Here is a 26,776-nt window from a genome sequence, read left to right as displayed (position 1 = left end):
ACTCAACTGACTGAGCCACCCAGGCCCCCCTCAAAGCATCAATATGCATCGTTACTTCAGGTTCTTCACTGAAAGAAACTGTTTCCTTCTCTGCACTCTTGCTGTTCTACTCTCAATACTTCTGACACGCAAATGTGTAGCCATTTTCCCCAGAGCAAGCAATTCTGCAACACCGGCTGATGTTCTACAATCCAAATCAATTCTGACACTATCCACCTGGAGATGGTGTCAGATCCCACAGTTTCAGGGCTCAGTCCCACAAGACTGCCCCTTCCTCAGATGCCAATGCCAATTCGAAGTCCCTGGTTTCCTGTACTTCTGACCAGCTGGCTATAAATTGGTCTCACCCATGACCCCCTCCTCAAATTCAATAATTTGCTAGAATGGCTCCCAGAACTCAAGAAAACAGTTTACTTACTACTAATGTAATGTTCTTTTCTGTTTTTAAATAAAAAGATTTAACTCAGAAACAGCCAGATGGAAGAGATGCATAGGGTAAGGTATGAGGGAAGGGATGCCCTTGACCTCTTTGGACTTAACCACCTTCCCAAAACCTCCATGTGTTTAAAAAACCGGAAGTTCTCCGAACCCAAACAGTGTAAGATTTTTATGGAGGCTTAATCAAGTAGGCAAGGCTGATTAAATCATTGCTGTTGACAATGAAGCTCAATCTCTAACCCCTGCCCCTTTCCACAAGCAGGTCTGGATGGGGCAGGGGTAAAAGGGCTGAAAATTCCAACCTTCTTACCTTGTGGTTGGTTCCCCTGGTCACCAGCCCACCATCCTTAGAGGCTTTCCACCTCATTAACATAAAAATTGTGACTGAAAGGGGCTTTAATGAGTAGGAAAAGACACTCCTTTAGCCTTTAAGGTTTTAAGGCTGTTAACAGACAAAATGGACCAATTTTGGTGCTACTTAAACCATAAAGAAGGGTTTGACTTATGTGGATAACAAACTATCTTCTCATGTGTACTAGGAATTAGAGAACTCTGAAAAGAGAGGGTATATATCATTCGGATACTGTGATATAAGAAGAAAATATGGGGCCCCTGGGTGGCTCAGTCAGTTAAGCTTCCAACTTCGGCTCAGGTCATGGTCTCGCAGTTCATGAGTTTGAGCCCCATGTCGGGCTCTGTGCTGACAGCTCAGAGCCTGGAGCTGCTACAGATACTGTCTCTCCCTCTCTCTCTGTCCCTACCCTCCCTCCCTCCCTCCCTCTCTCAAAATGAACATTAAAAAAATTTTTTTTAATTAAGAAAATATGTATTTAGGTTTTGGGGCAAATGCCCCTTTCCTGGCATATAGCTCCTTAAACCCTTGTAATTTCCTAAGTCAAAAAGGCAGAGAATGACTTCAGATATAGAAAGAGAAACTGGAAGTTCTATATCAGAGAATTAAGTTTTAGATCGTGACATTGAGATTCTTCCAAGGATTAGTCTTCCATCAATTGACCCAGCTCATCAAAGTTTATTTCTAACTTTAATTTTGAATTATAATCCTAGATGATATGTCACATTTGTTAGTAATATTGATATAATACTGCTTAAAAAAGTTTACTGCTTTATGTGACTCACATATGACTATGTCTTCAAAGAAATTACTTAAAACGGTTTTAATAAAATACAATGACCGATAATACAGTAAGCTTTTATAGAAATTAAATCATGTTTTTCAAGATGAACTTTAATTTTCCTGGAACTGATTTATATTAAGATAAAAGCCTTAAAAAGTATTTAATACAGGGGTGGCTCAGTAGCTTCTGACTTCAGCTCAGTTCATGATCTCACAGTTCGTGAGTTCAAGCCCCAAACGAGGCTCTCTGCTATTAGCACAGAGCCTGCTTCAGATCCTCTGTCTCCCTCTCTCTCTGCACTCCCCCACTCACTCACTCTCTAAAATAAATAAACATTTTTTTAAAAGTGTTTAATATATAACTGCCTCATTCCAAAAAAGGATTGCAGGCAGCCAAGGAAACTAAATAGAGTTTAACTATGGCTTTAAGGCGATTATTGTAGTCAACATTTAATGGCATAGTGAACACTACAATTTTCATGGTTGCACCAGACCATAATGCCATTAAAAAAGAAAAGAAAGAGGCAACAACTCATTGAGAAAAGTCTAAGGCTCCATAATTAACTAAGTTGCCTATATATCTTCAAACACCTCTACACCTCTCTCATCCAATCCACCTTTCATGTAAGGTCCTGAGACAGTAATTTATTGCTCCCTTAATAAGCTATTAACTACATGTGGAGGTGAAAAAAAAAAAAAAAAACGAAAAAACAAACAAAACTGAAGTTGTTACTACACATACCTGTATTTTTCCTCTCAAAATTCACAACAGAAACTTTATGATTCCTCCAATGAAGAGTGTTTAAATGACAGTAAATACAATGAGATATTAGCACCAGTGTGGCAAACGTGAGACTAGACTAAAATTTTAGCCAGCTCCTGCCCTAGGCCACCCCCACCAAACAACTCCCGTGAGCCACTCCACTGAGTCTAAACCAAGACATCTTACCCTTCAGCACCTGGGATGGCCTTGCCAGGATTCGAACCTGGATCATCTGTATGGTCAGACAGAGGCTTCCAATGAGCACAAGACCAGCTGCGGGTGCGGATCCCTTCCTAACAATTAAAATTCTGAAATGCCAGCCATTTTCAGAGAACCCAGTTTCCAGAAAGACAGTTTTTACCAGATACTAAAAATAAAGAACTCAAGGGGGAAAAAATGAACGTAAGGATCAGGCTACATGTCTCAAAGCTAAAAGACACTTCCAAACACACCATCTCCTTTGGTCATAATCACCTTGAAAAGGAGGCAGGTAAAGATCATCTCAACTTTTCATAAGTGAAGTTAATGCAGAGGTGTCAGACAGAACTCTTCCAATGGGACTAAACTACTCAAAACTGTAAGGAAAACCAAGAGTGTTCTAGAAACTTTACCTTGGCATTTTTCTGGGTTGGGCAAAACTCTGGACCTCTTTTGAGGCAAATTTATTCGAGGATCCCCAACTGTCAGTCCCAAAATAGTACCAGCTGGAATTTCTGCTGGTGATGTTATTCCTTTAACAAAAATAAAAACAAACAAAAAAAACAAGTTTACACAAAGTCACTCACAATATATACACATATGCTTGTATTTTCAATTTTTTTAATAAAAATTTCTTCTTGGGCTATTAAAAAACATGTATTCCTCTTTTTTCCTATTAATACTTTTAGGGAGTAGATTAACATTCATAAAGAATGACGTTTCTTATCAAAAACATTAAATTAACAAAACATTATTTTACAACACGAACATGTATATTGCCATCACTGATAACTACAGTAGCTTTATACACAAACGCAATTACATACAAGTAAGTTTAGTCCTTGGTTTAGTACCTGGTCTATGTGTTTACCTATCATAACAGAATGGGAGCTATTTGGAATACTAACATATACTCAAATAGCGTTTCCCACGCTCACTGAGTCAGGTACCTCTCCGACATGTTTTCTTGCTATATTATGACAAGCAGTAACAAGTCAAAAAGTACCACTCCATGTAGGCAGCCCAACTGTAAAACACTCTTTGAACCCACTTCCCACTCCTCCCTTCTTCCCCAAACCACCCAGTCAGCATTCCCTCTGAATACCTCCCAACAATTCAAAAATGGCTTCTTGTTTGTGATGAAGGGAAACGCTATCAGGATTCTTACAGGTTTCAATCCACCAATGGTGAGGTGTCTTCTCTGTGTCCTCTCCCTCCTGAAAAATAACAATTCCTATTCACCAAATAATGAATCGGACTTGATAATTTTATTATGGCTGTGATATGTGAGAAACTGCCATTATATTTAACACAGTAATTAACACCAGACTGACTACTCTTCTCACTAGAGGCAAGGACATAGTGTTACAGTTCTCTCGAGATTTCACACACTAACAACAATACCCATGGTTTTCAGAGAGACCACCCAAGCTATTCCATAGCTGCATTCTTCTGTCAGCACACTATTGACAAAAGAGGCCTGCTCCTTGCTCCTCTCCTACTACCACCAACTTCATACCAATTTAAGTAACAAAACGTTCCCCACCAAAGGAAAACAAAACCTTCTGTTTGAAAAAGCAAAAAGATATCTTATAATCACATTATTCCAAAAAACTTCAAATAAGACACACAAATGCTTTACTTGTATTTTTCTCAGACAGAAACAGGAATCGAGCAAGGTTTCAAAAAGCACCTCAGGGGTACCTGGCTGGCTCTGTTGGCAGAGAGGAGTATGACTCTCGATGGGGTCACGAGCCCCATGCTGGGTACAGAGATTACTTAAAACAAAACAAAACAAAACACAAAAACCCTTAAAACAAAAAACCAAAGAGCACCTCAAGCACCAGTTACACACCAAGGAAGAGAACCTATAGCCATGATTCATACTGAAGTTCACTGAAGTAGGATGTGCTCCTACAGATTCTAAAGCAGCACCATGTTAACATATGGGCTATTTACCTCACAGAAACTCAGACTAGCTTACAGGTTTAAAGTACAGGCTCTGGAACCTAACTTCTTAGGTTCAGATCCTCACTGAGCAACTTATTAGCTAGAGTGGAGCCCCTACTCTGTGCCAGGCACTGTGCTAAGCACTGGAGACAGAATCTTTGCCATCAAAGCTCCATGTGAACATCGCATAAGTACCTAAGCAGATCTAGACATATAAATTGAGGAAATGTGCAAAATATGATGAAATATAACTTAATAAGTTAACTTGGGGGTCAGGAAAGGATTCTAGAGGGAAATGATAATAGAGGCTGAAATGTGAAGAACAAGGAAGGTTTAGCTAAAAAAAGGCAGGGGCCGGAGGAGGAGGTGGGGGGCAGAAAGTTCAGCCCGGTGGGGAAAGAGGGTATGAAGGCTCTAAAGGAGAGGAGATCTGACATATTCTGGGAACTGAAAGAAGGCCAGTGTGACTGAGATGCAGGTGAGGAGAGATGAGGGCAGACGCAGGAAGGCACAAGAGTATGAAGTCACATTAAAGGCTTTAGATTTTACCATAAATACAGTAAGAAACTATTCAAAAGCTCTTAATTGGAAAGCAACATGATGTGAATAAATTGTTAAAAGATCATTCCATTGCCTGCATGGAGAATGGAGTGAAAAGAAGGAACAGTAGAGGAAGCGAAAAAGCTGCTTCGGTATTCAGGCAAGAGACACAGAGGTTGAGGCAGGTGTGGAAGCGATGGAGAGGGGAAGAGAGAGAAAGAGAGAGAGAGAGGGAGGGAAGGAGAAGCTGCCTTTGTTTTTTAAAGTATCTTTCTTCATTAAAAGCTCAAAACCTATTCAGGCTTAACATCTTATTTGGCCATGTCAAATCTGTGAGAGGCACAGTCAACAGAAGGGTGAGTTGCACTAATACAGAGGAAACAAATAGGATCTGAATCCGAGTGTCTGATTCCTAACTTAATCTCTCCTCTCTATATCTGCGTGGTCCACTTGGTAGCCACCAGCCACAGAGAGCTATCTTTATTTAATTAAAATTAATCAAAGGTACAAAATCAGTTCCTCAGTCACACTAGCCACACTTCAAGTGCTCAAGAACTACATGTGGCTAATGGCTACCATACGATGCCACAGAAGACTATCATCCTTGCAGAAAATTCTACTAGACACTGCTGCACTAGACATATTGCTCTTAACCTTTTAGGGATCACAGACCCTTAAAACAAGCCCCAGAAAATAAGCACCACACAAGTACAAACAAACAAATAAAACCCGGTACACACTTTCAGTGATTTTAGGGGTTCTCTGTTACCCACAAAACTCACAAACTTGCAAGGAGAGTATGCACTTAAACAAGAATAAGTTAGCTTACTTACTAGATTTCCCTAGATTTGTTCCTCTAGAAGTGAAAGATGACAAAGTATTTGATACTAAACATAAGTAGAGAAATAAATATTTATAGGGCGTGGCCCAAAATGCTACTGAAATATGTTAGGTTTCAAATTTGCTAGGAAGGACATAACTGGATTAAACCACTACAGTCACATTTACTCTTACGGTATGGACATTAGCAGCTTTTAGTGCCTCAGTTAGGATGGAGTGGGAAAGTGGACCGATCAACCGGAGCCTGTTCATCTCCATCGTCAAATCACTGAAAGAGAGAAAAGATCTTAAGATGGAAACCTTCATCATACACAGTGTCTGAGCCACTGGCAAAAACAGAACAAGTCTTCACTAAAAGTGTTCGGAGGATTCAGAGAGAATTCACCTGTACCTGATTATAACGCCCGTGGCTGGAGAGACCCAAGAATATGGTTGATGTGGATCTCTAGTTCCATCACCGATGACTTTTTTAACCGGTTTAGCATTTTCTCCATCATCTTTCCGTTTTCTTTTCTTGCCAATTCTCTCATCAGGTAGTTCCGTTTGGCTTTTTTCCTGCGATGGTGTCAGCAGGGGCTCTGGGGTACAGACAGTTGATTTGATGGGTTCCATACACTGGCACGCTGCTTTTATTTCCTCTAAAATATCCTAAGGAAATATTTAAAAACTTCAGGCAGTTCAGTTCGTATTATTTTTTTTCTTCCTTTAAAAATATACATTTTTATCCCTTTACAAATTAAACGAAATTCATCATGATTTATCAAAAAGCTTTTTTGGCGCTGCCGAACAGTGCACAACACTTGAAACAAAAAAACTTCAAAGTGTCAAAGATTAATGAAAATAATGTGACTACTCTGAACAATTAACATTTTCAAAAATCAGATTAAAGAGAAAATTTACAGTCTACCAGAAAAAAGCAGTGACTATGCCAAGAAAAAAAAAGAGAGATTAGAAATCATCAGAATTTGGGGCACCTGGGTGGCTCAGTCGGTTAAGCGCCCAACTCCTGATTTCGGCTCAGGTCATGATCTCAGGTTGGTGTGTTCGAGCCCCACATCAGGCTCTGCACTGGCAGCACAGAACCTGCTTGGGATTGTCTCTCTCTCTCTCTGTCCCTCCCTCACACACACACACATGCTCTCTCTCTCTCAAAATAAATAAACTTAAAAAAAAAAAAAAAAAGAAATCATCTGAATTACTCAAAATAGCTTCTTATCATCAAAGAGGTTCTTACAAGGACCTGGATACCAACGAAGCAATTCAGACCTGGTAGGACCATTAGACCAAATGCAGCATTTCAAGCCACTGCATACATAATATGGTGGGTTTTATCTCTACTTCCACTTAGGATTTACTAAACAGTGAAAGGTCAAGATTTGCTTCATTTCATATTCACGTAACGTTCTTCCCTATATTCTAATACCAAGTTCTCAGCGAAACTTTTATACTATTTAAATTTCCAGAGCATTGATTTCAACAGGAATTAAGAATGCAGTAACAGAGTCATGAGGAAATAACTCAAGGATTATACCTGTTTCAGAGTTGGATGAAGCCAGATCCATAACTGCCTGCTCTCAGAAGTGTGACCAGGGGTCCACTTAGGCTTCCAAATAAACGTAACAGGCCCCAGCATCTCTCTAGGGTATTTATTTGCCCGGTAAAGTATGACACTACCTTGGCGTTTTCCAGACAAGTAGTGAACTGCTGCAAAAGTCAGTCCTGACACAAACAAAAACAAAATTCTCTGATTTCCAGTGCTGAGATAGTATTTCCTGATTGCCATCCTGTTACCTGCTGTCTATCTCTATGAGGGATGAGGTGCTGGTGTTGACCACTGCATAGATCAAAGCCTGGCACACAGTAAATTCTCAATAAACACTGAATGAATGAATGAATGAATGAATGAATGAATGGGGACTGAGTTTTTGCCCCACTGAATTCACTACACCAAAATAAAGGTTCTCTCACCTTCCACTTAACAATGCTACAAATAATTTGAAACCACCCCACCTTTCTTACATTAACATTCTCATTGGGAACAAGAACTGTCTTACGCATTTTATATATATTTAAATTCCAAAACACTTACTTGCTCATGAAATGAACAAATACGCAAAGACTAAAAGAGCATTCAGCTTTAAAACCAGTTTACCTGCGTCTATGCTACACATCGGAGAAAGTGCCTTCAGTATTTCTTCCTCTTTGCCCTTCAGCTCCAAACAACAGTAGTAGGATAGATCCTGCACAAAGGAAGAGACGTAATCAAATACTTAGAATGGGACATGGGGGAAAATTGTAAAACGCCAAAAGTCACATCAGAAAAACTTCTACCAGTCCAAGACTCAGAACAAATTGCCAAGGCTATCATTTCTTTAAGACAAAACCTGAAACCTGTCTATTCTTAGGACATTAGCAAATATTTTTAAACCAATCTAAAGCAAAATCAAAATGAATTTTCATTTAAAATTTAAGTTACTGTGTCTTTTCTAGAAAGAAAATCTGTGGGGGTACCTGGCTGGCTCACTAAGAGGAGCATGAGACTCTTGATCTTGGGGCTATGAATTCGAGCCCCACATGGGGTGCAGAGATTACTTAAATAAATAAAACATTTTTTTTTAATCTGCGTTTTATGCCATTTTTACAAACAAGTTTTAAGTAGAGTATAAAAACTCCTGCCTCTAAGTAAAGGGTTATTCCTCCCCCAAATCTATCTAAGAAATCAGAGTAGAATACCACGATATCAATATATTCTGCAAAGTTATGCTAAAGTTCACTTTGGTTAGCTAATTCAGGACTCCAAGATTATTTAACACTGAACCTAGAGACATAATGTCGTAATTAATTTATCCTATATTCCTCCCATGCTTAACCTTGACTAGGATATTCAACTCTGACTAAACAATGTTCAAGGAAAAATGAAATTAATGAGAGCAAGACCTTACCGACTTAAATGAGATGGCAAGAGATCAACTGAGCTAGTAAAACAAGTATGTTAAAGAACCAAAACAACAGTAACAGTCACTGAACGGATGCTGAGTGCCAGGGCCTGGGCTGTCATCTACTACATCGTACACATACCAACACGTGACGAGCCAGGTACTTTCTGCTGCCGTATGACAGATGAGGATACCGACACAGAGACTGTCCCTGAACAAAGCTATACATCAGCAAGTGGAGAAGCCAGCATTTGAGTTGGGCTCACTGACCCCCAAACCAGCCCCTCTGCCACATCACATTTAAGCAATTTCAGTACACTCAGCACCTGAGACTAAAAGGGAAACTATAGCTAAGCTTCTGACAAACTCACAGAAATCAGTGCTATTACACACACAGAAATCTTCCCAGCAGCAGGGATCCACCGTCAGCTATCAGTGTGCAGGTGAACCACACCCAAATCTGTACAACTGAGTGTCAGCACCAAACAACGGTTAATAGCCTGGAAGTCGTGGCATCAGACCTGGGCTGAAATCTCAACGTCACCACTCACTGGTTGTATAGCCGTGGGTAAATTACATAACTTCTCTGCTCCTTAGTTTCCTCATCTGTAAAGTAGAAATAATGCTAACTACGTCTGCTGTGGTGTTGTAAGGACTAAAAGAGTAAACGTATATAAACCATTAAAACCAGGCCTGGCATAAGATTAAGTACTCAAAAATGTCTGTTACTATTAGCTATTATTTGTATTACTTAGGACTGATCAAATGTAAAGAAAATATCTGATAACGGCAGCAAAAATCTTGCCCCAAATAAGAAGTAACTTACCCATCTGTCTTAAAATTTGGGAAATGGCAGTGTATGGCAGAAAAAGCACAGGCCAGGGAAATCAGCTGCCCAAAGGCTACCTAGCCACCAACAAGGTGCATGACCCTGGACAAGTCACTTTATCTCTCTGGATCCCAGTTTCCACAATATAGATAAAGGATTTTACTATAATCAATGATTTCTGCTGCTGAATCTTCAAATCAAAAGCCCTTAAAAGGTTCTTGTATTATTTCACACCCATTAGGATGGCTATTATCAAATAAACTAAAAATAGTAAGTATCAGTGAGGACATGGAGAAATTGAACGCTGGCACATTGCAGGTTGGAATGAAAAATATCATAGCCTCTATGGAAAACAGTAGAGCAGTTCCTCAAAAAATTAAACACGGTATTACCATGTGAAACAGCAATTCCACTTCTAAGTATATACCCAAAGAACTGAAAACAGAGACTTGGAAAAGATATTTGCAAGTTCATTTCATAGCAGCATCATTCACAACAGCCAAAAGGTGGAAGCAATCCAAATGTCCGTTGCTGGATAAACAGACAAACAAGATGTGGTATGTACATACAATGGAGTACTATTCAGCTTTAAAAAGAAGGGAAATTCCAACACACGACACAACATGGCTGAACCTTGAAGACGTTATGTTAAGTGATGTAAGCCAGTCTCAAAAGGATAAATATTGTGTGATTCTCCTTATATGAGGTATCTAGAATAGGCAAATTCCTAAAGACAGAAAGTAGAATGGTGGTTGCTGGGAGCAGGCGAGTGAGCAACGGGGAAGATGAAAAAGACCTGGGGATGAATGGTGATAACACTTAGACAACAATATGACTATAGTTAATGACACAGAACTGTGCACTTAAAATAATTAAAGGGTAGGGTGCCTGGGTGGCTCAGTCAGCTAAGCATCCGACATTAGCTCAGGTCATGATCTCACAGTTTGTGGGTTTGAGCCCCACATTGGGCTCTCTGCTGTCAACATGGAGCCTGCTTCAGGTTCTCTGTTCCCCTCTCTCTCCCCCTTCCCGGCTTGTTCTCTTTCTCTCTCTCAAAATAAATAAACCTTAAAAAATAATAATAATACTTAAAAGAGGTGCCTGGCTGGCTCAGTCAGTGGAACATGTGACTCTTGATCTCAGGGTTGCAAGTTCGAGCCTCACACTGGGTGTAGAGATTATTCAAAAATAAAACCTTGGGCACATGGGTGTAGGTTAAGTGTCCAACTCTTGGTTTCAGCTCAGGTCATGATCTCTTAGTTTCGTGAGTTTGAGCCTCCCATTGGGCTCTGCACTGGCAACATGGAGCCTGCTTGGGATTCTCTGTCACCCTCTCTCTCTGCCCCTCCCCCACTTGTTCTGTGTCTAAAAATAAATGCACTTTATTTTTTTAATTACTTTTTTAATGTTTTATTTATTTTTGAGAGAGAGAACAAGAACAAGCGGGAGAGGGGCAGAGAGAGAGGGGGACAGAGGATCCCAAGCAGACTCTGTGCTGATAACAGAGAGCCCCATGTGGGGCTCAAACTCAAAACCATGAGATCATGACCTGAGCGAAGTAAGATGCTTAACCAACTGAGCCACCCAGGTTCCCCTTTTTTAATTAATTTTTTTAATGTTTTATACATAAACTTTAAAAAATAAATAATAAAATCTTAAATAAGTAACTAAACCGGTAAAATTTGATGTTATGTATAGTTTACCACAACTTTTTTTTAAAGGTTTTTATATTGATTATTCTCCTCTACTGCTTTCAAGAGCCATCAGAGACTCCTAACACCAATGGTTTTCAAAACTTGGCCAAGGCTTCTAGTTATGGAACGAATCGGTCAGGGGGATAAAGGGTCAGGCACAGGGAATACAGCCAATGATACTGCAATAGTGCTGGATGGTGACAGATGGTAGGTAGCTACACTGTGGTGAGCACAGCATAAAATACAGAGAAGTTGAATCACTATTTTGTACACCTGCGACTAATGTAACTGTTTGTCAACTACACGCAGATAAAAAAATCTTAAAAAACAATAAAACCTGGTCAAGGCCATCCTGCCATTGAAGACAGAATCTTCCAAGAGTAAATTTCTAAATATGTTCTGGAAGAATGAAAGCCATTGATTTACCAATTGGGGAAGGGGAGAGGGACGACCAGATAAATACTATTACCAGGCATAAAACAAACTGTCCTCTCAGAGAATTTAAAACAAACTTCCTAGCATCCCACTGAATCCTAAACATCTACAACAGCATTCTCAACACTGCTAAGGGCACACAAATATTTGTTGTTGATGAATGACTTCCAAATGAATCAATGCTGAATAAATTTCAAACATGACCACCAAGACCCTGCAGGACCTGGTTCCTACCTATTTTTCCAGAACTAATCTCCCCTTAATGTTATCCTCTCTTTTTTTTTTTTTAATTTTTTTTTAACGTTTATTTATTTTTGAGACAGAGAGAGACAGAGCATGAACGGGGGAGGGTCAGAGAGAGGGAGACACAGAATCCGAAACAGGCTCCAGGCTCTGAGCCGTCAGCACAGAGCCCGACGCGGGGCTCGAACTCACGGACCGCGAGATCGTGACCTGAGCCGAAGTCGGCCGCTCAACCGACTGAGCCACCCAGGCGCCCCAATGTTATCCTCTCTTAATGGTCTCACTCTCTTCATCTTTATCACACCGAATTTACTTCAATTCTTCCCTCTTACCTGACTTCCTCTGTCAACTCTCTCCATTCCTGATCCTTTAGAGCTGAGCCCAAACATCACTTCCATTTCGTCTAAACAAACATAAAAAGAAAACCAACTAGAGAAGCATACCTGGAGAAGGCAACGGTTTGTCATGGCTCGGTAGCAGGCTCTGTGGCTCTTGACTGTCGGCCTCTCCCCGAGACAGTAGCCCCACTTCTTGACCATGTGAAACCGTTTGGCGTGCCAGATGTGAGTCTCTAACCATATGTTCTTCTTTTGTCTACGGTTAAATTCTAGCACCCGGTTTTTGTGACATCTTCGAGCTTTATGGCATTTATTTTTTGAATGTTCTTTTTTCTGGTGCACTGCTTTCTCTGCCTGCGATTTCAAGAAGAGAGGCGGGTCCTAGTTGGTAACTATCTCAAAATAAAAGTTACATGTGAGGAATTCAAACAACTAACTTTAGATTAGGTGGGAGTATCTTTCAGACTCCATCAGTGTGCTTAATTTTTTGACTTGGCAATTTCTCCAGTGAAAGAGCAGACAGAAGGCAAGCGTGAAGGTTTCAGAAACGGGCAAACTCAGAGAGGAGGCACAGTTCTATCACTTACTAACCGGCAAGCTTTGTGGACTATGAGGATTAGAGTCTTTATAAAATGCTCCACACAGTAACGCAAGCTTATTGTGGCTATTCGTGTTAGAGAGCAAGAGAAGATGCCAGCTGTTTTGTTATTGGTTTTATTGTTTTGTAAACCTCTGGGATTGGAACTAAACCCAAAACAGGATGAAAAACGTGAAGTGAGGAAAACCTATACATTTCGATGTCAGTTAGGTACTGATAGACAAATGCCATGGGAGACAAACCTTACAATCTAAATCTAGAAAGCACAAAATTCCTGTTCAGTTTTCACTCTTACTCTCCTCCATAGCTGAGCTAAACTTTTATGGGGGAAAAAAACCCAAAACTCTTCTCTGTTAGTTTGCTGAACTCCTCTCACCCCAACACCAGTATAGTACCACACACAGAAGGCACTCCATGAGGAACTTTTGAATCAACTAGTAAAAGACACGGGTAGCTGAGACAACCTGGAAATGTCCAAGCGAAGAATTTTGATAAAGCCAAAAACAACTAGACTTGAGGAAAAATTAAATCCAAGTTTCAAGTTTTCAACGTTGAAAAAGTCAAAAGGCAAGTACTAGGCATTGTTGCCGCTTTTTCTCTTGATTTTCCAACTTTAAGCTGGCCACACCCTCAAAACGTAGAGCTAAAATTGCTTATGTGGTAAGAAGGTCAGGATTTTATTTTTAATCTGACAGCGGAACATCAACTATTTAACACCATTAAAAAAAAAAAAAGGGACCTGAAATTAATGAAAAAAAAAAATTGAAGGAAGGAAGAAAGGAAGGAAGGAAGGAAGGAAGGAAGGAAGGAAGAAACAAAGAAATGAAAGAAAGAAAGAAAGAAAGAAAGAAAGAAAGAAAGAAAGAAAAAAGAAAGGGTTTCCAAATGCTATATGTAATATCCAACTGCTTGCCAATTAGATAGCAAGGAGGAAGGTGGGGGGATAATGATTAAATCCAAAAATAATGCAAAAGAGTACATTGCTTTTGGTTTTCACTTTAATTCTATTAGGTTAACATTTCTCAATTTCTTTTAGGAACTACTAACTTGAACACTTACACTAAGTGAAACATATACCTCTTTCTGGGCGATTTCCTGCAACCGCCTGGGAAGGCGTTTGACATTGTGGCTCATGGCTCTCCGTCTCATGTGCCGGGGCAGCGTCTGGAAAACCAGTGAATTAGAAGATTTCTGGGTCACTGCTTTCAACATAGCACTGATTTCAGCAGCTCGGGCTTGAGCAAAAGTAGAAGCTGTAGACAAAAATAGCATGATAATTAAAGACAAGTCTAGAATCAATACTTCTGGTCAATCTCAGAAGGAAGACAGATTTGAAGTATATGAACTTAAAATTCACCCACCACCCAAACCCTTAATTAGATTAATACAGATGGTGGCTATATCTGTATTATATATAAAGCCATTCTGTTTCTACTTTTTTTCAAGTTCTCTATAAGGATTCAGTGTTACTTTTTTAACCATAAAAAAAGTTTAAAAGCATGTTTACAAACAATTCCTTAAAACAGAGGGCTACATGCCATATAAATCACAACCATTTTTTTAATATAAAGTTATTTATTTATTTTGAGGAAGAGAGAGCATGTAAGCAGGGAAGGGGCAGAGAGAGAGAGAGAGAGAGAGAGAGAGAGAAAGAGAGAGAGAAAACCCCAAGCAGGCTGTGCACTGTCATCACAGAGCACAACGTGGGACTTGATCTCACAAACCATGGGATCATGACCTGAGCCAAAATCAAGAATCAGATGCTCAACCAACTGAGCCACCCAGGCACCCCAACCACAACCATTTTCAAGTGCAATAATCACATAAGAAAACAAAGAAAAAGTAAAATTGAAGTCACAAAGGTTGTGACTTCAAAAGTTTGTTTTCTTTAATATTTTTTGCTTTTTCTAAATATATAATCATAACTTTACTAGTTTTCCTTATTGAAAAGCAGACCTTTTTTTGAAGTAAACAGAGTGCTGGGGACATTTAAGTGCATTTTTCCCACCAGGCACAGAGACCAGAAGGCATACCTAATGAATACAGAGTTATGCATACCAGGGGTGCAGGTGATGGGGGGAGGGAGTAACAGGAGAAGAGATCTGAAGGGGCCTGGAGACAGGTATTTAAAGGTCTTGGTTGGGGCACCTGGGTGGCTCAGTCGGTTGAGCGTCCAACTTGGCTCAGGTCATGATCTCACATTCTTTGAGTTCCTGCCCCACGTCGGGCTCTGTGCTGATGGCTCAGAGCCTGGAGGCTATTTCAGATTCTGTGTCTCCCTCTCTCTCTGACCCTCCCCCATTCATGCTCTGTCTCTCTCTGTCTCAAAAATAAATAAACATTAAAAAAAAATTTTTTTTAATAAAAAAAATAATAATAAAGGTTTTGGTTGCCCTCGGAGTGTGTTAAATTCGGTTTCATCCTTGGAGAATGCATGTAGACGCCATTTTATATTTTAAAAAGGAGTGGGGCGAGGGAAAAGGTTTTAGGACAAAGTAGAACAGTTCACAGATAAGGACTTACAAGAACAAGAAGAGGAAAAAAAGAGAAACTGAAGAATGGAGAGCAATCAGGCCCAAGGAAACTACAGCCACAGTCCAGACTAGAGGCGAGAAGAACCCTCAGTGGAAGGAGGAGAGGAGAGAGACCGGGAGGCAGGGCCAAGGTGGAGAGCACTGAAGCAAAGGGCTCATCGTATAATCAAACTTCACTTCTTCACAAACACCTACCAGTTATATACTTGGGAATCTCCTGAGAGGTGCCCTCAGGACCTGCTTTCCATCCTCCCTTTTTTTTAAACATTATTTTGGAGGAAGACTGTTCATTCACATCAGGATCAACTGGGGAATGGTGGATCATTTTGGTATGCCGCGGTCGTGAAGTTCCAGGAAGAAGCTCTAGTTTGTTTTCAAAAAGAAAACAAAAAGAAATATGTCAGCCTTACGAGCAATACAGATTACAGTGGAGAACATCATTTGCTGGGTGGCAATCAATGCTAATTAGGTTTTTAATCCTACAACTAGCCAGTAAGGTGGCTATTACTATCTTTCCTTAAAGAGGAGGAAATCTACCTACAATAGGGAGGTGAATTAATTTGACCAAGGTGATAAAGCTAGCAGGCAGCATACTGGCTCATCTTGTCAGCATGACAAATAAACCTTGCATATAAATTATGAGGGAACTTTTCTCCGAACTTTTCTCCAATAAATTATGAGTACAACATAAATTTTAAATCTAAGCTCCCTTCAATATTACAATTTACATGATTTTGTATATTCAGTCTTTTGTCGTAATTCTCTGCCACACTCAAGTTGGGAGCCTGTGTTAAATTAAAGAAAAGAAATAAAAGCAAAGTCTATACAAATGTCTGTGCATTGAAACCACTGACTTTAAGACATCAAATCACAGTCTGCAAAGGGAGGGAGAGACTAGCAGAGAATTTTACAGTGTTCCTCTTATTCCCATTACACTGTTAATTATTAAGCCCCTATAAACCATGAAACATGTTACAAGGTTTGTCACTGGGAGATTTAAATGAGGTAAGACCCATTAAGGCTTATGTGGCATGACAGGCATCAACTGTTGGATCTGAAATCTAAATCTTACAAATAGAAGAGTCTAAAACTTACTTCACCAGACCCAATGCACACTATTCTTTAAAGTGTCCCCCAAAAGTTCTTGCTCACCTGCTTGCTATCTTCCCAAACTGGCATTTTCTATTGCTACCCAATGAACAACTAACACCTTGATATCACTTTATAAGGTTCTAAAATCAGCACACAAGTTAAATGTATACAAAACACACTATTTCTTTTAGAAAATAAAGAAGTGTAATTTAATAATAACTGTTAAGGTAGAAATATATCTGTTCTAAGATACATACAGCCAATTCTTGTCATTCCCAATAGTTATGCTCTATAAAGTCACAATGAACGCTGAATTAGCAAATACTGAACCACTGTTCCAAGAAATATATACATGTATATACGTACACAAGTATACATACACATATACGTACATATATACACATATATACACACATACATACATATATATATATATACATATACATCACATGGATTGCGATCTCAAATCATAAAAACAACTCATCCTAGTAGATTCTGTTTCCCTTATTTTACAACTAGAAAAAAGAGGCTCAGAAGTGTTAAGTGATCTGTCTGAGGCCACCCACAACTAGAACTCAATCCCCAGCTAGAGCAGGGGCTTCCCGAATTATGCCGCACTGGCCCATCAGAGTCTCCACCCTCTGGCCATCTCTGTAAGAAAGTTGAACCAAGGCAGCTGGGAACCTCAGCTGAGAATGCCCACATGGAGTGACTCAAATTTTTTCCCTCTCCTCGCAAATCCACGAATAACCACCAAAGTACCATGAGTATTAATTTGGGGGTTACAAATAAACTTAACAACTAAGTGAATGGGCAAAACAAAATGTGCAAATAATGAAGGTCAACTGATCTGTTTTTAAAAAGTGCAGGTCATTTAACCATTTAAATAATAACTATCAAAAAGAGCTGACATAAGCATTTTGATCCAAACAGAGTGGAGAGAGTACCGTGTGTATCTTACCTTGTTTTTGAGCTTGGAAAGATTTCCCACCTCCATTATAGTGCTTTGTGGCTCTATCAGCCATGAAGCCAGAGGATAAAGTCACGTTGGTGGGCTGATTTCTCATTTTCTTAGCATGTTTTCTTTCTTTTGCATTAGACATTTCTGGAAAGAAAATAATAAATTTGGTATAGGGAAAGGGAACTTCCATGCAAAAATAAAAAACATTTAGTAAATAAATATTCATGTAACTCAAAATTTGATTCTTGGGTAAAATTAATCTTCATTTATTATAGGTGGATTGATGATATCAAAATGCTATCGCGATCCTGACCTACAGCAGAGATTCATCGCCAGGGCATCTCTAGGGGAGCCATGAATGGTATTAACACCACAAACCCAATTTAAAAGAAAAAAAAAAAATAAAGTCTATTGATGGAAGAGACCATTATTAGTATATTCCAGATCACACCTAGCAGAGTGCCTTGCACAAAGTGGGGCTCAACATAAATTTGCTCAGTGTACACGTGCATGCATAAATGGAATAAAGTGTGCCTATAATACATTTATGAACAGAATAAGAAATATTTGGCCAAGTACCACGCCTTCTGACGCAGCATGACTATCTGCCAAGAGACCAGCCTATCTTCCTTTTTGAAAGCAGATCCCAGTCACCAGGGCTCTCACTTCAGATGTGAGGGGGATGCGTGGAGACCTGTAAAGCTAGAAGAGGCACCCGTGAATGGGAACATGGGAGGGGCGTTAGGTGGACGACGCCGCCCAGATCTCAGCGTGGTCCCCTGAATGACCCAACTCATTCCTTAGAGTGGTCAGCAGGATAGGGGTGCAAGCCCATTCCCAGAACGGCGTCCGTCGGGCGGGACAATGCGAGGAAATGACCAACGCAGGGGGCTCGAGCACAGGGGCCGTAGGAGGCGCGGGGCCGCAAAGCGGGGCCCAGGCGCAGGCTGCAAGGGACGAAGAGGAGGTCAGCGGGGTCTGAGCGGAAGAAAACCGGGAGGAAAGCCGGCCCGGTGCGCGGGCGCCGGGCGGGGGACCGCCACGCACACTCCCCCCAAACTCGCGGACCCTGGGGACACCAGCCCGTCACGACCTACCTGCCAAAGGCTCTGAGGCAGGGCTCCTCGGGTCAGAACGACAAGGCTCTGCAACACTCCCCTCCGTGGAGACGTGTGTGGCAAGCGATCTGCAGGGCGCATGCGCCAGCGCGGCCGTGGCCTCCACGTGGCCGGGAGCCCCTCACAGACTACAACTCCCAGAATGCGGAGCGAACCCCCTCCCCCCCCGCCCGGGAAACAAGTTACCACCGGGATTCCGCCCTGGGTTGGTCAGTCCCGTGAGACGCAAACCGGGGCGGTGTGCAGCATTTCTCTCTTGGAGGGCAGCAAGTAAAAGGGTTAGCTATGGCATCTTTAATCAGAAAGGTGATCAGCACTGCGAAAGCTCCAGGGGCCATCGGTCCATACAGGTAACGACGCGGGCGGGTGCGCGGATGGACTCTGGGCTTGTGGGGTCGGGGATCCGAGGTTGGAATAACTCTGGGTCAGACCTGGAGCGGGCTTCGACCTTCATCGGGTCCAACCTCCTCGAACACGCTGAACCCGGGAAACTGAACCCGGGAAAGGGGTTAACATACCCTTTCCAGTGGGAGCCCCACTGGCAACAGGAGCTTGTGTTCCCTGGGACTCTGCCCGGAACTGGAGGCCACAGAGTTCTGCCTGCCAAGTGGTCAGTTTTTTTAATTTTTGGACTTTTTTTTGTTTGTAACCATTTTATCCAGATATACTTCACATGCCCATAAAATTCACCCCCTTAAAGTGTACAAGTCAGTGTTGTTGTTGTTGTCGTTATTGTTTTTATTATACTCACAAAATACTAATACATAATTTCAGAATATGTTAATCACCTCCAAAAGAAACCGCATACCCATTAGCAGTGACTCCCCATTCTTTCCTGCTAACCCCTGGCAACCACTAATTTACTTTCAGTTTCTGTGGATTTGCCTGTTCTGGACTTCTGTAAATGGAATCCTACGATATGTGGTCCTTTGTGACTGACTTCTTTCACTTCGTATAATGTTTGGTCTAACCCTCTCTTAATTCAAAGGAATAAATCCCATGAACAGATGTGTCTCTCTGGAGAGCTGAATTTTTTTTGACAGAGACGCTTAGAAAATCGCTGCTCATCTACCTAAGACACTGATATTTACAACCCAAAGAGAAATGCAGTGGGATGTGTATAAATTAGTTGCCCATGCTTATTTCCCACTAATAAAATCAAAAACAGATCACAACGAAAATCATTTGCTAAGATTGCCCTGACATGCTCTAGCTAAATGTGTATATACTGGCCAGAAAGTCTACACCGTGTACATGTACTCCCACTTGTCAGAAGTGCTGTTAATATAAAAAAGTTAATTGCTTTCTTTTTTAAGTTTATTTATTTATTTTGAGAGAAAGAGAGAGAAGAGAGAATCGCAGGCTGACAGCGCAGAGCCCGACGTGGGGCTCATTCCCACAAACCTCAAGATTATGACCTGAGCCGAAATCAAGAGTCTGATGCTTAATCGACTGAGCCACCCAGAAGTTTCTAAATTACTTTTTAAAAAAAACTGTATTTTCTTAAAGTGTCTCAGCTTTAAAACTACTAAATCTCATCCTATGCATTCTTGGAGACTTTTTGTCTCTAATATAATTTTTGTTACATTAAATACTTCATAAAGTATACCATGTAACCCTTTCCCCATTTTTCCTTTTAAAAATGTAGTATCTGATCACGGTTAAAAGAATCACAGATGGAAAACTTCTACAACTGAACCACTTGGACTATGATATAATACATGTATTGAGTACCTACACTATGTCAAGCACAGCAGAGGATGCAAAAAATGTGTAAGAATCAATCCAGTGTGAAAGACATTCACACACGTAGAGGAGAGAAAAGGAAACATTTTCATTTAGTGCATGCTGCATGGCGGCCACTGTGACAACCACCTTCTTCTCTGAGTCCCATCCTCATTTTATAAAAAAAAAAAAACCTGTGTCCGAGGTCAGACAGTCCGTAAGTGGCAGAACTGGATTTGAACAAGCCCTAGCTCCGTCCTCTAAACCACACTGCCATGAGAAATAGCACTCCTAGGTGGCAGAACAATAATTACGATAGCAGGGTTAGAAATAAGTGCAGTGGGAATAAGGAGTCATGGGGGCAGGGATGGCAAAAAAAAAAAGGAGAAGAAAGAAATTGCTGGTAACTGGGGACAGAGGAAGAGAAAGATTTAAGAGGACTCCTGCGACAGGTGGTCCTTGAGCTGGGTTTTGAAGGTTAGGTTTGCCATTTGTATAGTACTGTTGTAAAGTGATTTTTAAATTACTTTATTAAGAACTTCAGCAGAAAGTCATTGGGCGAAGTTCATTCCAGATCGAGGGAATGACTTGAGGCATAGTGGTGGAAGAATACATGGCATATTTTTTGGAGGAAGTTTTAGTAATCCAACTACGACTTTTACTCTTTTTCTTTTCCATTTGCCAAATCTGTGTACCACCTATATCATAATTTACTTAACACTTTTATTTAAGAGGGCTCACTTTAACACCTTTAAAAAGGAAACTTTACAACAGTACTCTAAATAGAAAACAACCTGAGGAAGGTAACAGTAAAAAAAAAAAAATAAGCTCAAATAAGTAAAAAGCGTAATTCTGGGAAGCTGCCACAGTTGGCTCAGAACCTAAGACTGCTCTCTCTGTTAAAAGTGATAAATTTCAGGGGCGCCTGGGTGGCTCAGTTGGTTAAGTGGCAGACTTCAGGTCAGGTCATGATCTCGCGGTCTGTGGGTTCAAGCACCATGTTGGGCTCTGGGCTGACAGCTCAGAGCCCACTTTGGTTCTCTGTCTCCTTCTCTATCTGCCCTTCCCCTGCTCATGCTCTCCCTCTCTTTCTCTCTCTCAAAAATAAATAAACTTAAAAAAAAAGTGATAAATTTCAGGACACCTGGGTAGCTCAGTAGATTAAGTGTTGGGCTTTTTTTTTTTTTTTTTTTTTTTTTTTTAGAGAGGGAGAGCTCAAGCTGGATGGGGGCAATGCAGAGAGGGCAGAGGGGGAGAGAATCTTTAAGCAGGCTCCACACCCAGCCTGACACGGGGCTTGGTCCTTTGACCTTGAGATCATGACCTGAGCCAAAAACAAGCATCCAGTGCTCAATCAGCTGAGTCACCCAGGTGCCCCAAGCATCTGAGTCTTAGTCTCAGCTCAGGTCTTGATCTCAGGATCATGAGATCAAGCCCCACATTGGGCTCTACACTGGGCATGAAGCCTACTTTAAAAAAAGAGAAAAAAAAGTGATAAGATTTTTTCCCCCTAAAAATGGTATTTTTTCTTTCATATAATTAGAGGATTGATGTCATAATCGCTAACATTTAATGATGTTCACTCAGCACAAAGCACTCTTCTAGGTGCTTTAGGTGCACAGTTATTACTACAGTACTCGTTTTTCGGGTGAAGAAATTGATCTACTTGTGGTTAAATAATATGCCCAAGGTCGACCACTAGGATGGGATATGACAGAATTTGAACTTAGTCAAGCTCTAGAGCTCAATCTTCATCATTTAGTTTGCTATCTCCTGCTATGGAATTACTGAAAGAAAATTGAAAAGGGAATCATTTCCTTACTGTGATTCAGTGTTTGTATATGACCTACACTTTGGGAAACACAGGTTCAGAGTTGGACTTTGAATCTAAATTTTTGTTTTGCTTCTTGCTAAAAATTAGCTTTTAGCAAGGTCTGGACTATGATCATTTTCAGTGCTAAACTGGAGTATAAACTTTATTTTGTATGCATTGAGGAGCATTCAAATGTTTTTGTAGAGGAAATGACATGATCAGATTTCTTTTTTTTTTTAATGTTTCTATGTATTTTGAGAGAGAAAGAGAACACACGCTAGTGGGGGAGGGGCAGAGAGTAGGGGGGTAGAGAGAATCCCAAGCAGGCTCCAGATTGTCAGCGCAGAGCCCAACGTGGGGCTTGAACACACAAACCATGAGATCATGAACTGAGCTAAAATCAAGAGTCAGACGCTTAACTGACTGAGCCACCCAGGCGCCCCTGGTCAGATTTCTTTTAAGAGGAAAAATTATTTGGAGAAGACATTAAAGATAGTTATGGGGGTATTACAATAAAAGTAAAAATCAGCAATCTTTTTCCTCCTCTGCTCTGATCGTTCTTCCTCAATCACCCAGTGGTTTTACTTCAGAACAAAATCAACACTTAACCAGACAAAGTGATTATAGAGCCTGGAGCATACACCTTCCTCAAGTGTGTACGTTGTTTAAGAAAGCAAGCAGGGCAGTAATATGCTGGTTGACTTTATAGAGCTGCAAGAAAAAAGAAGGGAAATTTAATATACCAGTATGATGAGAGAAAAAACATCAACCAGGTCACTGTGTGGAGACTTCCCAGGACATAGTGCCCTTAATGCTCTTTTGTATCCAGAGATCATACAAGGCCACTAAAAATGGTGCTAATTTTCAATATTTTATCTTGAAGAAAACCACACTCCCAAGTAACTAGTTATATCCTGATAAAGTTAATTAGACATGTTTTAAGAACCATTTGAAAACAAATTTTTGTGCACAGAGTTTTTATGAGCACAGTTGTTGAAAATTCCAGGTCTTCTCTAGGAAGAATTCAAATGTGTTGAACTTTCAATCCTTGGCATTGTGATGGATGGGGTGTTGTCACCAATTCACTAATCAGCTGAGCACATTTCAGGAGTACCCCAGGACAGAACCTTGAGAGATTTCAACATCACATTGCATTGCTTTCCATTTTGTTAGCGCACTATCCAAATAGTCATGACATTTGGAAGCGATAGTCCATGTGGCATAGATTACAATACATTACAATTACAATGAGAATTCTTACTAAGATTCTTTTGAAAGTGTTATTATCCTTTGAGCTGGCAGTAGAACAGTACACTTAAATGTTCTGGAAACCTAATGACTTGTCTGTGGATAGTAGGTTTCTTATTCTCAGGAAGAGCTAACTAGCTAATTATTTTTGTGAACATCTCTTCACTAATCTATAAGCGATAATTCACATAGCTCAGATAGTCTTAGAGGTCTGTTAGTTTTCTGAGAATAAATGAATTCCTTTTTACTATCATAAATTTTTACTTTTTTTGTTTGCTTTATGTTTATTTTTGAGAGAGACACACACAGAGCACAAGTGGTGGGGAGGGACAGAGAGAGAGGGAAATACAGAATCTGAAGCAGGCTCCAGACTCTGGGCTCTCACCACACAGAGCTCAACGCAGGGCTCGAACTCACAAACTGTGAGATCATGACATGAGGCCAAGTCAGATGCCCAACTGACTGAGCCACCCAGGTGCCCCAATAAATTTTTTGACCAATGGTATTGCAAATGGGCTTAAACTATATTTCAAATATAGGGAAAGTTAAAATTACTTTGCAAAGGGCCTAAGGTAGCCTAATTCTACATAGGACACTTAATAGAAACCTTGTTATTTGATGATACTTTTCAACCTGAAGAAAGCTTACACATTAACAAACTCCATAGTTACCTGTTTCTGGGCCAGGGTGAATAGCTATCTATTATGGCCCAGATAGTTGAGAAGAATTTCTAGACTTTCTAAATCCTATTAACCAAGTTTAAATCTACCCTCTTTCGCTCTCCAAGCCCACACAATAAGCCAGTGGGTCCTGCTAAAAAGCTACTTTACTGACAGCCAAAGTCATTTAAGCTAGTAAGTGGTTAGAGAGCAAAACATGAACAAGAAGTTATTATGTGCCCACTAGTGCAAGGAATCACCTAGGCCCTGCACAGCTGGAGACAGTAAGACACAGCTCCTGCCTTCAAGGGGTTTACAGTCAGTCTGGCATACCCCAGAAATAGGATAAGAACAGAACTAGTTATACTATAAGACAAGATCCTGCTTATGGTATAAGAATGGCTCCTCTGAGGTTCAGATGAAAGAAAGGCTTAGTACTTGCCCAGGGAAAGTGTGTGTGTGTGTGTGTGTGTGTGTGTGTGTGTGTGTGTGTGAGATACGGTTTTCAGTGTAGTTTTGTTTACAGTAGCAAAATATTGGAATCAAGGGGTGCCCAGGTCGTTCAGTCGATTGAGTGTTGGACTCTTGATTTCAGCTCAGGTCATGATGTCACCGTTGGTTAGATCGAGCCCCTCATCATGCTCCATACTACCAGTGCGGAACCTGCTTGGGATTCTCTCTCTCCTTCTCTCTCTCTGTCCTATCCCTGCTTGCGATCTTTCTCTGTGTCTCTAAATAAATAAATAAATACATTTTTAAAATATATTGGAATCGATGGTAACTAGTAAAGTATGTCCAAACAATAAAATACTATGCAGCTGTCAAAAGAATAAGGATGCATTCTGCATATAGTTACAGAAAGATTGCGATATACCATTGAGTGAAAAAAGCAAAATGTAGAAGAGCATTTAGTATACCATATGTTATATAAACAGGGAGAAGATATATTTCATTTTTACTCATATATGCGTGCAGAAACTTTGGAAGAATACGTAAAGGAGAGCATTCGTTATCTGTAGGGGCTGGAAACTGGGCAGGAGGAGGATAAGGAGAGAAAGGAGGAGATTTTTCACTGAGATTATTTGTATTTCTAGATTTTTGATCCATGTGAATGTTCTCTTATTCAGAAAATTAAGAAAAGAATTATAGGGGTGCCTGGCTGGCTCAGTCAGTAGAGCATGCGACTCTTGATCTCAGGATTATGAAGTCAATACCACATTTGGTGTAGAACTTACATACATACATACATACATACATAAGTATATACATACATACTATATTTTAAATCATAAAGAGAAAAATTATGGTCAGGGAAAATCAGGGGAAACGAAGATTAGAAATGAGAATGTAATATTAGAAATGTAACATTGGAAATGAGAAGATGCTCTTTCTAAATAAACATGGAAATGATAAAACAATTTTACTTCTAAATTTAAATTGATACTAAGTTTTCTTTATCAGGATTTTAAAAATGGTGGTACTTAATGCCACTGAATTGTGTACCTAAAAATGGTTAAAATGATAAATCTTATCATATATATATATATATGTATATTACCACAATTAAAAAGAGAAACAACAGAGGTGTTTTCTTTATCCAAAAACTAATACATTTTTTTAAGTTGGTTTGTTTGACTCTTTTTCAGGTCTCAGCATGGCTTATTCTGTTTCTTGTGTTTGTACCCTAATTCTGAAATTTAGTATCCTCATTACAAAACAAGCCTTTTCCAAAAACAAGCACTTTATAGAAATAAAGTGTTCCCATCATAGGTGGATCCTTAATTGACACTTCAAGAAGCAGTAATGAATCTTGTCCGAGAAGAACTACTTCTTTTCTAGCAGTGGTCTTGGCATTGCATTTTTGTTGTTACTGTCTTGCAGTTCTGTTGAAGTGTAAGTTACATTAAAGTTCATCCATTTTAAGTTTAGAGTTCCATGAGTTTTGGTAAATTCTTAGAGCCATGCATTTGCTACCACAGTCAAGTTTTAGCACATTTCCATCACCCCCCAAAAATTCCCTCATACCCATTTGTGGTCAGTCCCCACTGTCCCCAGGAAGTCACTAATCTACTTTCTGCTCTTATATTTTCTCTTCTAGAATTTCATATAAGTGGAATCAAATAATATGTAGTCTTTAGTTGGATCTATCAGTGGATGTTTATTTTTTGTTTTTCTTTTTTGCTATCATAAATAATGCTGTTCTGAACAGTCATGTGAAGTCTTTGGACATATATTTTCCTTTCTTTTCGGTATAGCTGCCTAAGAAAGAAATTGCTGGGTTGTATATTAAGTATATGTTTAAGTTTTTAAGAAACTTGCCAAACTATTTTCCAAAGCATCTGGACTATTTTTGCACTCCCACCAATGGGGTACATATTACAGGATTCTGGTCACTCCACATCCTTCCAATCCTTACTGTTATCAGTGACATCTTATTGAGTGTAATGGTATCTAGTGAGGTTTTGCTTTACATTTTTCTAATCAATAATAATGTTGAGCATCTTTTATGTACTCTCTAGCTCTCATATGTCTTCTTTTATGAAATATCTGCTCAAATCACTTGCCCATATTTTATTGGGTTGTTTATGTTACTGAGCTATACGAGTTCTTTATATATTCTGGGGACAAGTTCTTTGTTAGATATATGTTTTGCAAATAGTTTCTCCCGATCTGTGACTTGTGTTTCCAT

General features: G+C 40.0%; 2 protein-coding genes across 2 annotated transcripts in view; one reads left to right on the top strand and one right to left on the bottom strand.

Moving 5' to 3' along the window:
* The window catches only part of POP1 (POP1 ribonuclease P/MRP subunit), a 34,874-nt gene extending 16,135 nt beyond the window's left edge, over window positions 1-18,739 (bottom strand). The window contains exons 1-11 of the mRNA XM_060611002.3: window positions 18,622-18,739; window positions 17,525-17,668; window positions 15,667-15,834; window positions 14,015-14,190; window positions 12,445-12,693; window positions 8,017-8,104; window positions 7,396-7,583; window positions 6,256-6,512; window positions 6,039-6,132; window positions 3,640-3,751; window positions 2,948-3,067 (exon numbers count right to left, since the gene is read on the bottom strand). Of these exons, the coding sequence (XP_060466985.2) occupies window positions 2,948-3,067; window positions 3,640-3,751; window positions 6,039-6,132; window positions 6,256-6,512; window positions 7,396-7,583; window positions 8,017-8,104; window positions 12,445-12,693; window positions 14,015-14,190; window positions 15,667-15,834; window positions 17,525-17,666 (1,594 nt within the window). The 5' untranslated portion in view covers window positions 17,667-17,668; window positions 18,622-18,739. The remainder of the gene's footprint in view (window positions 1-2,947; window positions 3,068-3,639; window positions 3,752-6,038; window positions 6,133-6,255; window positions 6,513-7,395; window positions 7,584-8,016; window positions 8,105-12,444; window positions 12,694-14,014; window positions 14,191-15,666; window positions 15,835-17,524; window positions 17,669-18,621) is intronic.
* Window positions 1-26,776, top strand: part of RIDA (reactive intermediate imine deaminase A) — a 113,254-nt gene that overhangs the window by 81,105 nt on the left and 5,373 nt on the right. The window contains exon 2 of the mRNA XM_060611009.3: window positions 18,904-18,992. Within this exon, the coding sequence (XP_060466992.3) occupies window positions 18,928-18,992 (65 nt within the window). The 5' untranslated portion in view covers window positions 18,904-18,927. The remainder of the gene's footprint in view (window positions 1-18,903; window positions 18,993-26,776) is intronic.

This window comes from Panthera onca, chromosome F2, assembly GCF_046562875.1.
Source record: "Panthera onca isolate mPanOnc1 chromosome F2, mPanOnc1 haplotype 2, whole genome shotgun sequence".
Taxonomy (NCBI): domain Eukaryota; kingdom Metazoa; phylum Chordata; class Mammalia; order Carnivora; family Felidae; genus Panthera; species Panthera onca.
Note: the sequence above shows the minus strand (reverse complement) of the source record. Positions and strands in the feature narration are given on the sequence as shown.